The sequence below is a fragment of the Podarcis gaigeae genome, assembly GCF_964106915.1.
Source record: "Podarcis gaigeae genome assembly, chromosome: 11".
Taxonomy (NCBI): Eukaryota; Metazoa; Chordata; class Lepidosauria; order Squamata; family Lacertidae; genus Podarcis; species Podarcis gaigeae.
The window spans coordinates 56332772-56347228 of NC_139687.1; the positions used below are offsets into that span (position 1 = coordinate 56332772).

Below are 14457 nucleotides of genomic sequence, written 5' to 3' on the forward strand. Positions count from 1 at the left end.
CCCACCTTGCTCCGCACCTGATTTCACCCCAGTTGTCACAGCAAGGAATGACTTACCAGTCTGTTCCTTCCGCTAAATATCTGGGCTGGGGGCCCATGGGTTGAGGAGTTTGCAGTTGATGGCCAAATTCGAAGCTTGGATGTAACCGATGAGGTTGGACAGAGATGCGCTCCTGAGTCCGCCTACAGGGTTGAGGAAGAAAGGTGAGCAAAAGAGGCTCATGTTTGACACCCACCCCCACTGTTCTGAATCCTGCATCCAAAGCAACACTGATAACCCTATTCAGACAACTGATTCAGGGTCCGTGAATGCACAGGGTTGGGGGACCAGGGTCATAGGAAGCATCCAGGTCAAAACATGGAATTTGCTCCCATGGGAGGCAATTATGGTCACGGCAAATTCATGGAAAAGGCTATTGATGGCTACTAGCTATGCTGACTGTGCTCTTCAACTAGACTGTGTGCTTCTGCACATCAGTTGCCAGAAACTGCAGGGGGGGAAATGTTTGGGACCTGCTTGCAGGCTTCCCACAGGCATCTGATTGGCCACTGTGAGAATAAGATGCTGGATTAGTTGAGCCATTGGGCTGACCCAGCAGGCTATTCTTATGTCCTTGCCTCCCTTGTCCAGTATGGTGGTACCTCTGGTTGCAAACAGGATCCGTTCCGGAGGCCCGTTCACAACCTGAAAATAACGCAACCTGCGTCTGCGCACGCGCAGGTCGCGATTCGCTGCTTCTGCGCATGCACGAGCGGCAAAACCCGGAAGTAACCCTTTCCGGTACTTCCAGGTTGCCGCAGGACGCAACTTGAAAATGCGCAACCTGCAGCAAACGTAACATGAGGTATGACTGTATTGTCTAGCCCTCTAGCCTTCCCCAACTGGGTACCTTTGGACTACAATTTGACCAGGCTGGTCAGGGTGGTGGGAGATGGGTTTCAATAACAACTAGAGCACAGTTGGTGAAGGTTGGTCTGATCTGACTGGCTATGACTCTCCGGGGGGGGGGGGAGCAGCAGGGGAGAGAGAACTATGCTTCTGGATTAAAATAAATAAATAACCGGAGATGTCCAGAATTGAACATGTGATCTTCTGCATGATAAGCATGCACTCTTCTATTGAGATATTGCCTTTCCCCATCGTTCATGAGCTACACACATTCAGCCTGTGAAAACAAACCCAGTGGTGTGAACACTGGCTCTGACCATGCCCTGAGGAACCCTGCGAAATGGAGGGCTCTCAAGCATGCACAAGCCTATATTCAAAGCTCAGTGGGATGCTATACCATTAACTCAGCTTGCAGTGAGTTCCTGCATAAACAGCAGAAGGCAAAATGCATGGCTGGTCCATCTCTTCTGATGTTCTGAGTATACTGAATGCAAACAGGGCTGTGCCTGCAGATTTAGTCACACTTCCTTGCCCACCTCACCAACTCACACATGCACACGTGCATGCACACGCATCTTCACTCACCCTGGATCAGTTGCCTGCACAGAGCTTAATGGTGACCTGCAGACAAAGCATTCGAGTCAATTGAGTGCATTCACAGATTGGACAAAGTATTAACGACAGCTTTTCGCAAACTAGTGTTTTCCCAACGTTCCAGACTACAGCATCCGGCAACCCTGACCATTGTGCCATGCTGACTGGGGATACTGGAGTTGTAGTCTGACAACATTTGAAGGTTGGGGGAGGCTGCAATACATATGATTTGCTTACACAGAAGGTCCCGGTACTCGAGTGAGACAGTGGTTTCAAGGTTGGCCAAGCAGGGACACTCTAGAGCCGTGGTTCCCAATGTGAGGCACATGCCCCACAGGGGGGCAATTTGATTTTTAAAGGGGGCAATTTGGAAGCTTGTTTAGACCAAGCTAATGGCCTTTCAGGCTTCCTCTACGCGAGTAGGAGTTCACTTTTTGAATAATAAGAATTATATTTTTACAGGGGTGGGCGGCATCAGGATTTTAGAGGTGCTTAGGTGGGGCATGGCCAAAAAAAAAAAAAAAGATTGGGAACCACTGCTCTAGAGACAGACACCCTGTGGTTTGACCCCATTTTATGTATTCTGTTGCTGTGCATAGAGTTTCGAGATTTTAGGCCAGGGATGAGGAACCTATGGCCCTCCAGATGTTGTTGGAGAACATCTCCCATCTTTCCATACTGACTGTGGCTGATGAGAGTTCATCAGTATCTGGAGGGCAACAAGTTCCTCCCAGACCTGCTATATACCAGAATTAAATAGTAAAGTTTCTTTTTTTCTTGATGGTACCGCTTCAGCCCACAGAAGCAGGGAAAGGGCAGGGTGCTGCATGCTTATGTTTATTTATTTTATTTCTTTATAGAAATATTTATATATCACTGTATCATAAATATATATATATTGCAGGGATTTGGAACAACATAAAAATATAAAACCAAACAATAAAATCATGAAACGTTAAAAGCAACTCAAAAGCAAAAATAAATTAAAAACAAATATCAGTTGACCATTTGGGGGATGCTGTCCTATGTGGGTGGGGAGTGGGAATGACACACAAATTGGGTGTCAGCCGTAAAACTAGAAATTCTTTGTTATTATGGTAGGCAGCCATTGATAAGCCCATCCTCCACTGATTTAACTTACAGCCTTTGAAATCCACCCACCTTTGCTAAAGGTTTTTGAGGGGAACAAAGGATGCATCAGCAGTGGGTTTCCTGCCTTGGCAGGGGATTGGACTAAAATACCTGGTAGTGTTCTTCAACCTTAGGTCCCCAGATTTTGTGGCACCACAACCCCAGCCAGCTTAGTTAATGGTACAGATTGATAGGAGCTGTAGTCAGGGCCGGCCCACTCATGAAGCAAGGTGAGGCAACTGCCTCAGGCGGCAATATCCACCAGGGCAGGAGATCCCAATGTCTATCTTTCTTTCCTGTAGATCTTCCCTCACCCATTCCTCCCTGGCGGGGAGGCAGGGTGCCATGGAGAGCTAAGGCATCAGGAAGAAGGCTACAGTAGAAATAATGTCCCTGATGTACTAGCTTTCTGCATGCAGGGATATTTGTGGTTGTGTTGTTTTTTTTTTGCAAAAGCAGAACTGCAACTTGCACAATCCATTGGCCATGTTATGTTGGCTGGGGCTAATGGGCTCAAAAGAGTCCAACAGCATGCAGAAGACATTGGCTGTTAGGATGTCCTAAACTGGTCACATCCATGATCTTGGCTGATGGTGGGCACCTTTTGCGCCTCCCTTACTCGCGGGGAAACCCTGTTTTGGGGATCCGGAGCGACGTGGGGTGAGTGGCGCAGTGCTTCGAATTGACGCGGTGCTTCACGGAGTGAAGCCGCATTGCTGTTGCCGGAGAGCGCTGACTTTTTCCTGTGGACAATTGGATTTTAAACAACTACCCGTGAGTAGAACGGAAAATTGGATCTAAATACCTTAATTTGGCATCGTAACGGGAAGGTTCTAAACAGGAAGTCCGTCTTCCTTTTTTGTAAATAGTTTGAAGCAAAGACGTTACAAGCTAAAGTCTTGGAAAGCCTTTGGCAAAGGATTAAATTTCCATCAGTTAAAATTACAAAAAAAAACCCTTGGAAGCAGGAGAAGAGGGGGGAAATTTTGGACCTAGTGAGCCTGCAGGAGAGAGGGAAAAATCAAATTACCACTGCTCTGAACCTGGAAAACGGGCTGCCAGAAAAAGTGGTGTTTTGGGAGAGTTCATTGACAGAACGTATTTGACAGCTAGCTAAATAAGAGTAAGATACTGTTTCCATTGTCCTCTTCTGTGTTTAAAAAGGAGGAAAAGTAACTGAAAATTGAAACTATCTTTATTGCTTGAGTTGTGCTTGAAAGGACTGATACAAGTGGAGACTGTTTCCCTCTAGAGGGAGCTTTTGAAACTGTTACAGGAGTGTAACTGGGGGATCTCCAGCTGCAAGATAAGGATTGTGAGAACCAGAGATTGACCTTGGGCTATTTAAAAATGATCTTGGCTGATGGTGGAGATGCTTGCTCACCTGGGATGAGGCATGAGTCTGCGGTGCTGGGCCTCAAGGAGCTGCTGCTGGAGGAGGTATTGCTGGTGAAGGGCCTGAGGTAGGAAAGAGGGTCCCGTCACTTCCTGGAATGGCAGGGCAGGCAGAGGCGGCATGGGCGGGTGCAGGGGGCCTCCGTGCTGGTGCGCGGTTGCCATGTGAGGCTGGACGGCGTGAGGCAGGGGAAAGTCTGTGGAAATCTGAGGCTGGGGGCCCAGGTGGAAGTGCCGGCAGGAGGTAGCATGAGGATGCTGAGACCTTTGAAAAGGAGCGCCTGGAAGGGAAAAAGTGGGAGGATGGTCAGAGGTGCTCCGCGCAACCCGAGGCATGTTCACACGTCGTGTGCACAAGTGCTGGTGCGAAAGAGGGTACCCTCGTGAAAGAGCATCTCACTTTGAACAGAAACGCAATACGTCTCACCATAGTTAAGGGGGCAAAGCTACTCAGTCTGCTGTACAGCTTCTGCTTGAATGCTCATGCTGTAGGGATGCGGGTGGCGTTGTGGGTTAAACCACAGAGCCTAGGGCTTGCCTATCAGAAGATCGGCGGTTCGAATCCCCATGATAGGGTGAGCTCCCATTGCTCGGTCCCTGCTCCTGCCAACCTAGCAGTTTGAAAGCACGTCAAAGTGCAAGTAGATAAATAGGTATCGCTCCGGTGGGAAGGTTAACGGCGTTTCCGTGCGCTGCTCTGGTTCGCCAGAAGTGGCTTAGTCATGCTGGCCACATGACCCAGAAGCTGTCGGCCAATAAAGCGAGATGAGTGCCGCAACCCCAGAGTCGGCCACAACTGGACAGAATGGTCAGGAGTCCTTTACCTTTAGCATGGGGGCCCATAGCCCCAGGCACATGATTTTGAGGGGGTGTGAGATAGATGTTGGCCTCCCCAGATCCCCACCCTGATTGCCATCAGAAATCTCTGGGTCCCAGAGCCCAGCCTGGCCTTGCCGCCGCACCTCCTGCCCCCTCACTGAAAGGTTATCCGGTCAGTGTTGGGGAGTGCGCCGTCAACAGACGCATCAGCTGACCAGGCTACCGCTTGCATGAGTACACAGGCAGGTGGCACAGCGTGGCCCTGGGAACTCTCTGTGCCCCACACCCACCCAGCAGTGGCGGTAAGGGTTGGGCTGGCACAGTGGATTTTGTTCACCCTCTGTGCCAAGCCCCTGGTCCTGCCTTGTGCATACACATGCCCTAGGCGCCAACAAAGGACTCAGTGCCCACCATGCTGATAGCCAACTTTAAACCCCGCACCCACTACCAACATCCTGGCTCTCCCACGATTAAGCACTGTGAAATATACTTGGAGTCGAGAGTGGATTTCATGCTCTTTATTCAGCTCACAGTGGTGAGGAGGAATGGAAGTTCCCCCAGAATGTCTGCTTTATATACATTATTTACACAATGGGCCCCACGTGATTGGCTAATTCCGGGATTCTCCGGTAGGCCAATCAGGTTGCGGATTCACTTCCACCTGGAGCTGGATTGGGTGGCTCCTGTGGACCAATCAGACTGCTGCATTCTGGATCCTATTGTTCTAGGACCAATCAGACTGCTGAATCCTATTGTTCTAGGACCAATCAGACTGCTGCATTCTGAATCCTATTGTTCTAGGACCAATCAGACTGCTGCATTCTGGATCCTATTGTTCTAGGACCAATCAGACTGCTGCATTCTGAATCCTATTGTTCTAGGACCAGTCAGACTGCTGCATTCTGAATCCTATTGTTCTAGGACCAATCAGACTGCTGAATCCTATTGTTCTAGGACCAATCGGACTGCTGCATTCTGAATCCTATTGTTCAAGGACCAATCATACTGCTGCATTTTGGATCCTATTCAACTCAGTACATAACACACTTGAACTTGGATTATGACTTCTGCCACAAACTTTAAGGCGGACACAGCTTTTGCACGGCATACAAGAAGCATCTTTGGACTGGGTAAGCAAACAGGCCCTTCTTCAAGTGGGTTGGGCTTGAGCCGTCTGTTTGTGCCAGTGCTGGCATCTGAGCGACCAAGGCAAGAGGGGAGAAGACCATGCTGGCACGTCCTTCCACGCCTCCCTTGTGGGCAGAGGCCCGCCAACAGGGGCAGGAGGGAGGGCTGGGCTCTGTGGGGAAAGAGAAGGAACAGGCATTGCCCAGGTGGCTTTCCCTTTTGACAACCTACAGGGCTCCTCTCTAGGGTCTGACTCATTGCTTCACGTTCCTTCCCAAGCAACACCAAGATTTCTTGGGCATCAGGGCCGGCCCACCCATGAGGTAAGGTGAGACGGCCACCTCGGACAACAGATCCCAATGTTTCCCAATTATTTCCCGCCTTGTTTCTCATGTCGCTCTTCATCCACCCCTTATTCCTTGGTGGGGAGGCACCATTTTGGGGTTCGCCTAAGGAGCCAAAATGTCTAGGACCTGCCTTAGATTCCAGTTCCTCCAGTTCCTCCTACTGGTCTGTGTTAAGTTGTGGGTGAACATATCAGACAACACATATCAGGCGATTCTTCAAACAGTTCTTGTTTGTTCACAGACCAGAACAGAACTGGGCTGAAGGGTTCAGCCAACCTGCTTATATAGAGCTCTACTACAAAGCAACAGTAACAACTTTCTGTAACTATCCAATCACTGAACGTCACCTTCAATTCCTTATTTGCATATGTGGACCTGAGTGAAAACTACATACCCTGCTGGCCCAGGGTGAGAACTTCAGTACATAACAGTCTGACCAGCCTTTCCAGGACATCTCCACAGGAAAGGGACACAAACCAGAGGCGCCAGACTGCCCACAAGATTGAGGGAGCCTAGCATGCGCTGTGTGTGGGATGATGTCACGTGTGTAACATGTGATGTCGCACGTGTCAACCAACATCGTACAGGCTGGTGTAACCTTCTGCCAGGCCGTGCCAGTCCCCTCAGCATCTCCTGATAGGCCAGTTTGCCTTCCATGACATCACATCCTCTGGAGGAGGCTGAGCACTCATGCCTGGCCCCCTCAACATTGAGGGGGCCAGGTGTCCTTCAAACAAAAATGGAGGGGGCTGAAGACACCTCGGCCCCCTGGAGTTGACAAACCAGCACACACACACAAACATGCCCGCTCTCACTTCTCAGGGTTCTTTATACATAAATCAGACTTATTCCGGACATTCCTTCAAATACAGGGTTCTTTCAAGTAAAGTAAAGCAGGACATATAATAATCTTGATTCTGCCCAACAAGTGCAGTGACCATTTTAAATATCTGAAGGGCTTGATTTTAACGCTTCATAATTCGACTTGTGGAAAATATGGAAACAACAGGAGAAGCAGGACTAAGATGTGGAGATATGCTGCAGAGATCCAGACCGTGGGGAGTCCCAAGAAATTAATAAATATAATTTGGACTATAATTTGATCTTTTTTATTTTAGTTTTTTGTTTGAATTGAAGTATTATGATTGGATATTCAATTGGATGTTTTTTTTATTGGAAAATCAATAAAAATGATTAATAATAATAATAATAATAATAATAATAATAATAATAATAAATATCTGAAGGGCAGTCACAAGGAAGATGGAGCAGGCTTGTTTGTTTGTTTTTTGCTGCTCCAGAGGGTCCAAGTTAAGAGATAAACCATTAGGAAGAACTTTCTGATGGTAGGAGCTTTTTGACAGTGGAATGGGCTACCCTGGGAGATGGTGGGCTCTCCTCCTTCAGAGGTTTGGAGGGCCATCTGCCCGGGATTCTTCGGCTGGATTCCTGCATTGCAGAGGATTGTTCTAGGAGTCTAGGAAGCTTCGCTTTCAATCTGAGTGTTTATTAAAGACAGCAAACAAATGGCCTCGTGAAAGCCCCTAAATTTATTGAGACAAAAAAGATGTAGGTGTCCATAATCCCTGTTAGGCTCGTACATAAATCTCCAGTCCCCCATTTCCCTGGCTTAGTTTTAAGGAATCCTTACTCAGAAAGTCTCAAGAGGCTTGACACCTCTTGGGTGGTCCTAATCTCCTTCAGCCTTCAGGTAACCTTTGCATAACCTCCCATTAAGCCTAAATTGAACCAAGCAGGACCTGCCTTCCTCAGGAAAATATCCCCTGTCTCCTGGCCAGATGAGATATTGGGGAAATGGGTGAATCTGTCAATCTCTCTCTCTCTCTCGTTCTCTTTCTCTATTTCCACTTCAGTTTGTGGGTTAAACCACAGAGCCTAGGGCTTGCCAAACAGAAGGTCGGCGGTTCAAATTCCCGCGACGGGGTGAGCTCCCGTTGCTCGGTCCCTGCTCCTGCCAACCTAGCAGTTCGAAAGCATGTCAACGTGCAAGTAGATAAATAGGTACTGCTCTGGTGGGAAGGTAAACGGCGTTTCCATGTGCTGCTCTGGTTTGCCAGAGGCTTAATCCTGCTGGCCACATGACCCGGAAGCTGTACGCCGGCTCCCTCGGCCAATAAAGCGAGATGAGTGCCGCAACCCCAGAGTCGGTCATGACTGGACCTAATGGTCAGGGATCCCTTTATCTTTACCTTATTTATTTAATCCTCATGAAAAGTCACCCACATTTTAGTGTGAATTTCTCCTGATACACACACTTTTGTACGCAAATTTACCCAATACACACATTTTTTCACTGCAATTTCCCGGAAAACAATGTGTTTTTCAATGTTATTTTCACTAATATAGGCATTTTTGTACCCATTACTTGAGTAGAGAACTGTGCTGCAAAATTCAGAGAAGTGCAAATTCTGAAGGATGCCTACTTTCATATTGTTTCAGAAAATGTGGGTCAATCCAGTAGGTTAAAACCTAGTCCAAACTTTGGAGAGTACATTCTTGTTTCCTCAAGTTCTACCATTGCAATCGGTTGTGTTTCCGGGCAGTTTCACTAGCTAGTTGCTCACCTCCATACGACCCCAGGTTTCCAAAGTGTGGCATCCACCACTTGCCCCTTTCCCTAGCTGAACTGTTGTGGTTGCTAGACAAGCAAATAGGTCTGAGCGGAAGCTGGCGAGTGGCTGCAATAATGAGTGGCTGCTTGTTGCAAAGTTTCTGGCGTCTCCCTTAAGCAAGGAGGAAACAAGGCTGTGCCCCTGTACATTTCCCAGGGCAACAACATCAGAGAGGGGCCAACCTGCCAGGTGAAACTTTGCACATTTCCTCACATTATTTCCTGCTTCCTTCCACTGAGATTTCAGATGGGTACCTCTCCTACCTGAAGATTAGGAGGAGATTGAAGTGAGAGTAATACAGTGGTACCTCGCAAGCCGAATGCCTCGCAAGACGAAAAACTCGCAAGACGAAAGAGTTTTTCGTTTTTTGAGTTGCTTCGCAAGACGATTTTCCCTAAGGGCTTGCTTCGCAAGACGAAACGTCTTGCGAGTTTGTTTCCTTTTTCTTAAAACCGTTAATACCAGGGTGTTTCGTCTTGCGAGGTACCACTGTAATAATAATATATTTTATTACTCAACTAGAGCCAGGGCTTTTTCGGCTGTGGCCCCGATCTGGTGGAATGCTCTGTCGCAAGAGACTAGGGCCCTGCGGGACTTGACATCTTTCCGCAGGGCCTGCAAGACAGAGTTGTTCCACCAGGCCTTTGGTTAGGGAGCAGCCTGACTCCCTCCTCTGGCAACCTGCACAGAATTTTACTTAACGGTTGCCATTAATTTGATCTTAATTAATTTTTATAATGAAATGTTTTTAGAATGTTGGATTGTTTGATTATTTGATTGTTGTTAGCCGCCCTGAGCCTGGCTTCGGCTGGGGAGGGCGGGATATAAATAAAATGTATTATTATTATTATTATTATTATTATTATTATTATTATTATACCCCGTCCTCCCCGCTCAGGGCGGCTAACACCAGTAAAATTACAGTAAAAACATAATGGGGGGGGGAACCAATTTAAAATACAGGTTAAAATGCAATTTAAAATGCAGACTCATTTTAATAGTAGCCCATAGATCAAAACCATAAGGGGAGGGAAACATAAGGGCCAGACTGAGTCCAAACCAAAGGCTAGGTGGAACAGTTCTGTCTTGCAGGCCCTGCGGAAATATGTCAAGTCTCGCTGGGCCTTGAATAAAGATGGGGCACCTCTGAGCATGTGCAGTGTGCTACACTAGCCACCAAGTACCATGGAAAGCCTCCAGACGCCTGGAATCAGGAAATATAGCTTGAATCTTTATAGAAACTGAAATTAGGTAAGGAGCTACCAAGAAATGTTATATACTCTCTTTACTTCTCCATCCCACTGCACTAAATTGCTGGTGATGCTGCTAAGGCCTAGCTTTTACTTGGGTGATTAAAGTGTGATTTGACTATACCACATCAAATTGCCAGTAGGGGGTGGTAGTTCACCTCACCAAATGCTCCTCCAGCCAAGAAAAATCCCTGCACTGAGAAATCTAGAGTGTCAGTGAGAAAGCAAGGCTCCATCTGGTACGTAGACTGAGACTCTATCTGCCCGCAGACTGCCTTGCCAGAATGATGCATGCTCTGGTTATCTCTCACTTGGACTACTGCAATGTGCTAGGTCCAGTATATCTAAAGGAGTGTCTCCACCCCCATCGTTCTACCTGGACACTGAGGTCCAGCTCCGAGGGCCTTCTGGTGGTTCCCTCGCTGCGAGAAGCCAAGGTACAGGGAACCAGGCAGAGGCCGTTCTCGGTAGTGGCACCCGCCCTGTGGAACGCCCTCCCACCAGATGTCAAAGAGAACAACAACTACCAGACTTTTAGAAGACATCTGAAGGCAGCCCTCTTTAGGGAAGCTTTTAATGTTTGATGCATTACTGTATTTTAATATTTTGTTGGAAGCCGCCCAGAGTGGCTGGGGAAGCCCAGCCAGATAGGCGGGGTATAAATAATAAATTATTATTATTATTATTATTATTATTATTATTATTAGCTCTTCTTTCTTACATGATAGTTTTCTATATGCAGAGATTTGGGTGTTGTTTTAATTTTACAGAACTGCATTAACATGTGTGAGTCCTCGTCTCCACACTTAACCCTGCAATGAGAACTGAGCCATATTCAAGCCAAGGCATTGAACAAAGCGAAGGGCTCTGTCTGTATCTTATTCATTCAGACCTGATGCAGGAGCAGCTCTAGCTAATGGCCACCTCATTCCATTTGGCTTCCCTCCTCCTGAGGGACAAGAACATGCAAAGTACAAGGCCAGGAGGGTGCTGATGATCCGGTCTCCCTCCCCGCTCTCCCTCCTGGTTTCGCACACTGAACGTTTTGAAAACCCCTTTGCCTCGAAGCCACCTCTCTGAAGCTACCAGGGGAAGGGCAGCGCTCAGGAATTGTTCAGCTGCTTGCCAAAAAAATAAAAAAAATAAAAGTGGAGAGAAGAGAGCCCTAATTGGGGACTGAATATCAAATGTTCTCCCGCTGCTTGCCTCGTGATGTGGTTTCACGCCGGGGAGATGCTGCATTGCTGAGGCCCTGGAAGAAAATGTCTTTTTGCAGGCAAAGGAAAGTCTTAAAGGATGGGGATGCAGAGAGTTGCTTTGTAGCAAGCCGGACCACTGGTCCATCTAAGTCACAACTGTCTGACGGATTCTGCAGGGTCTCAAGGAAAGGGATCTTTTCCATCATCTGCTACCGAATATCAGCGTAGGAGAGGGAAATTTTCACCTAAGACTTTTGCCCCATTGCAACACAAATATCTCTGCGATTCAGCAGAGTGAAAGCCATTTGCCCATTCAGAGTGAGGGCCGGAAGCACGACCCTCGCTCTGAACTGGATTTGTGACGTCACAAAAAGCCCCCTCTGGGCGCTCTGCCTTGACACTGTGAGGGCAAACATGTGTCAGCCCTACAGGTGGGAGTATGTCAGCCACACGCCCTTGGCTCATTTCCCTCTTGAACATGAGAAGACTGGTCACTGCATTCAAGGAAATGTCCTTGCAAACTCCGTTCAGACTTGCAACAAGCATCTCTCCCATTCAGCGATGGCTCTTCCCTTTGCTGTTTTAGCCCTAACCTTCCAGAAGAGCACGGGCATGTGTTCTGATTTCTATTTCCCTCTACACAACCCTGAGGACTAGAAACTTACATTTTTCAGGAGCAAACCCTGTGACCTTCAATATACGGCACAGTCCAACTTGAGATCCTTTAAACTGAGGGTGCACATCTCCCTCATCCTTCCCAATCTGCTTTGGGGGTTAAGGACAGATTTTTTTTGGGGGGGTCAGGCGTGGAGAGGGCAGCAGTGCCATCGCACGAGCAACAATCCAAGTGCTGGCAAAGCTAGTTAGTTGAATACTGGCCTGAAATTTTAAATCAATGACTTAAAAGATCATTTATAGCAGTTGTGGTCATACGCGTAATAACATGGCTTAAAAAGGAAGGCTGATCGCCGAAGAATGGATGCTTTTGAATCATGGTACTGGAGGAGACTCTTGAGAGTCCCATGGACTGCAAGAAGATCAAACCTCTCCATTCTGAAGGAAATCAGCCCTGAGTGCTCACTGGAAGGACAGATCCTGAAGCTGAGGCTACAATACTTTGGCCACCTCATGAGAAGAGAAGACTCCCTGGAAAAGACCCTGATGTTGGGAAAGTTGGAGGGCACAAGGAGAAGGGGATGACAGAGGACGAGATGGTTGGACAGTGTTCTCAAAGCTACCAGCATGAGTTTGACCAAACTGCGGGAGCCAGTGGAAGACAGGAGTGCCTGGTATGCTCTGGTCCATGGGGTCACGAAGAGTCGGACACAACTAACCAACTAAACAACAACAAAAATCTGCCTTTAATGAAAGGAACCATGTTAAAGCCTAATAATCTCTTAAACCATAACCATGCACAATACACTGAAACAAGGGCCACTTTTCTCTGTGTGGGGTTTCCTTTAAAAAAAAGATCAACGAGAAGAAAATACCTAACTGTCCAAACATTTGGGTAGATCACTCCAATGTTGTTTTGCTGCTTCAGAAGTAATGACAGACGATGATTTGATCAAATGGGAAGGCAATGCAATTCAGCTACGTGCACTAGAGAGCAATTTGATTTTTCCAAACTATGGTTCGGAATGTAAAGAAATAACCATGGTTTGGAAAACTGAAAACGTTACTTATTTTATTTATGACACAATTTCCCTCCAAGTTTTTCAAGCAACATGCATTGTTTCTTCCTCTTTCTGTTTCGCCCTCACAACAACGCTGTGAGGTAGATTAGGCTGAAGGACTGTGGGTTATGTACAACTATGACCTACTCAGGGCTGATCCATTGAAATTAATGGGCCACAGTTCGCCAGGGCTGGGGGTGAGCAAATTTACTGATTTTTGTTTCTCCCAGTTTCTTATTTTTTCCAGTTTTAAGTTCACTTCTCCACATTCCCACAACGTTTTGCTGTTGTTTCTTAAAGTCAGCATGAAATATTTGTCAGCATATTAGTTTGAATTTCTCTTAATCTACGCATTTTGTATGCAGTGCTGCCTAATACACACATTTATTTATTTTTGCAAAGCAATTTTCACTAACGGAATGCATTTTAGCCCTATTTTCACCAATATATGCATTTGCACGCCTACTTCCCCCCCTGATCTATGCTTTTTGGCAAAAATTCCTTGGCTGGCAAACTGCATTGCAATATTCAAAGAAGCGTGAATCTTGAAGAGTGACTGTGTTTCGGTTTGCATATTGTTTTCCACAAGGTGTAAATTAGGTAAGTTCGCCTCTTTATGGGAACGGAACCGCATTTCTCCACATCCCTTGTCGTGCCCCAAGGCCACCCGGTGAGCTTTGTGGCTAAGGGAGGATTTGAACCCAGACCTTGTGCCACACTCTGACCATTACATTACACTACACTGCCAGGCAGGCACCAGTTCACCAAGCTCATCCGCAGAACCCAGATGGCTGATACCGTTCTCCTCTTCTCTCGCCCCAACTCAGCTCTCTGAGTTCTGCAGTACTATTTCAAATTTTGAATATTTATGGCCTCCGCTAACCAAACAGCAAAGACATTTACTTTTCATTTCGTGAAGAAACACTATTATGTCTAGCAGGAACCAGTCCTGGGTTATGGAATATGCTGAACACTAACAGGATCATCCCTTCCATGTTTACTCAGATGTAAGAACCCCACTCTGTGCAAAGGAACTTACTTCTAACTAAGTGTGCACAGGACAGCGGACTTAGCTATTGAGTGACTGATCGTGGAAGTGTACTGTTGGAAGGGACCCCAAAGCCATCTAGTCCAACCCCTTTAATGTTCCTTACTAGCTTCGCACATGCACAGAGAAACTGAAACCTGCCTCGTAGGCAGAGAGAGTTAAGCCTTTGGAACTCACTGCCACAAGATGTAATAATTTTGACAGCTTTAACAGAGACAGTCAGTGTGGTTTGCGGGTTGGGCACTCAGTCACAAAGCTCGCACGGTGAGCTCGGTCTGCTCAAAGGCTTGCTTATCCAGTGTTATAGTCCTACTCAGAGTAGACCTATTCAAGTGGCTGGGCACGGCTA

At 47.1% G+C, this 14457-nt stretch overlaps 1 protein-coding gene across 2 annotated transcripts in view; it reads right to left on the reverse strand.

Annotated features, from left to right (window-relative positions):
- The window catches only part of ARK2C (arkadia (RNF111) C-terminal like ring finger ubiquitin ligase 2C), a 90862-nt gene that overhangs the window by 14384 nt on the left and 62021 nt on the right, over nt 1-14457 (reverse strand). Inside the window, exons 2-4 of one of the 2 annotated variants that reach the window (XM_083702901.1) lie at nt 3998-4289; nt 1474-1509; nt 57-182 (exon numbers count right to left, since the gene is read on the reverse strand). In XM_083702901.1, coding sequence (XP_083559027.1) covers nt 57-182; nt 1474-1509; nt 3998-4289 — 454 coding nt within the window. The remainder of the gene's footprint in view (nt 1-56; nt 183-1473; nt 1510-3997; nt 4290-14457) is intronic. The other variant, XM_083702902.1, reaches the window with a different exon arrangement.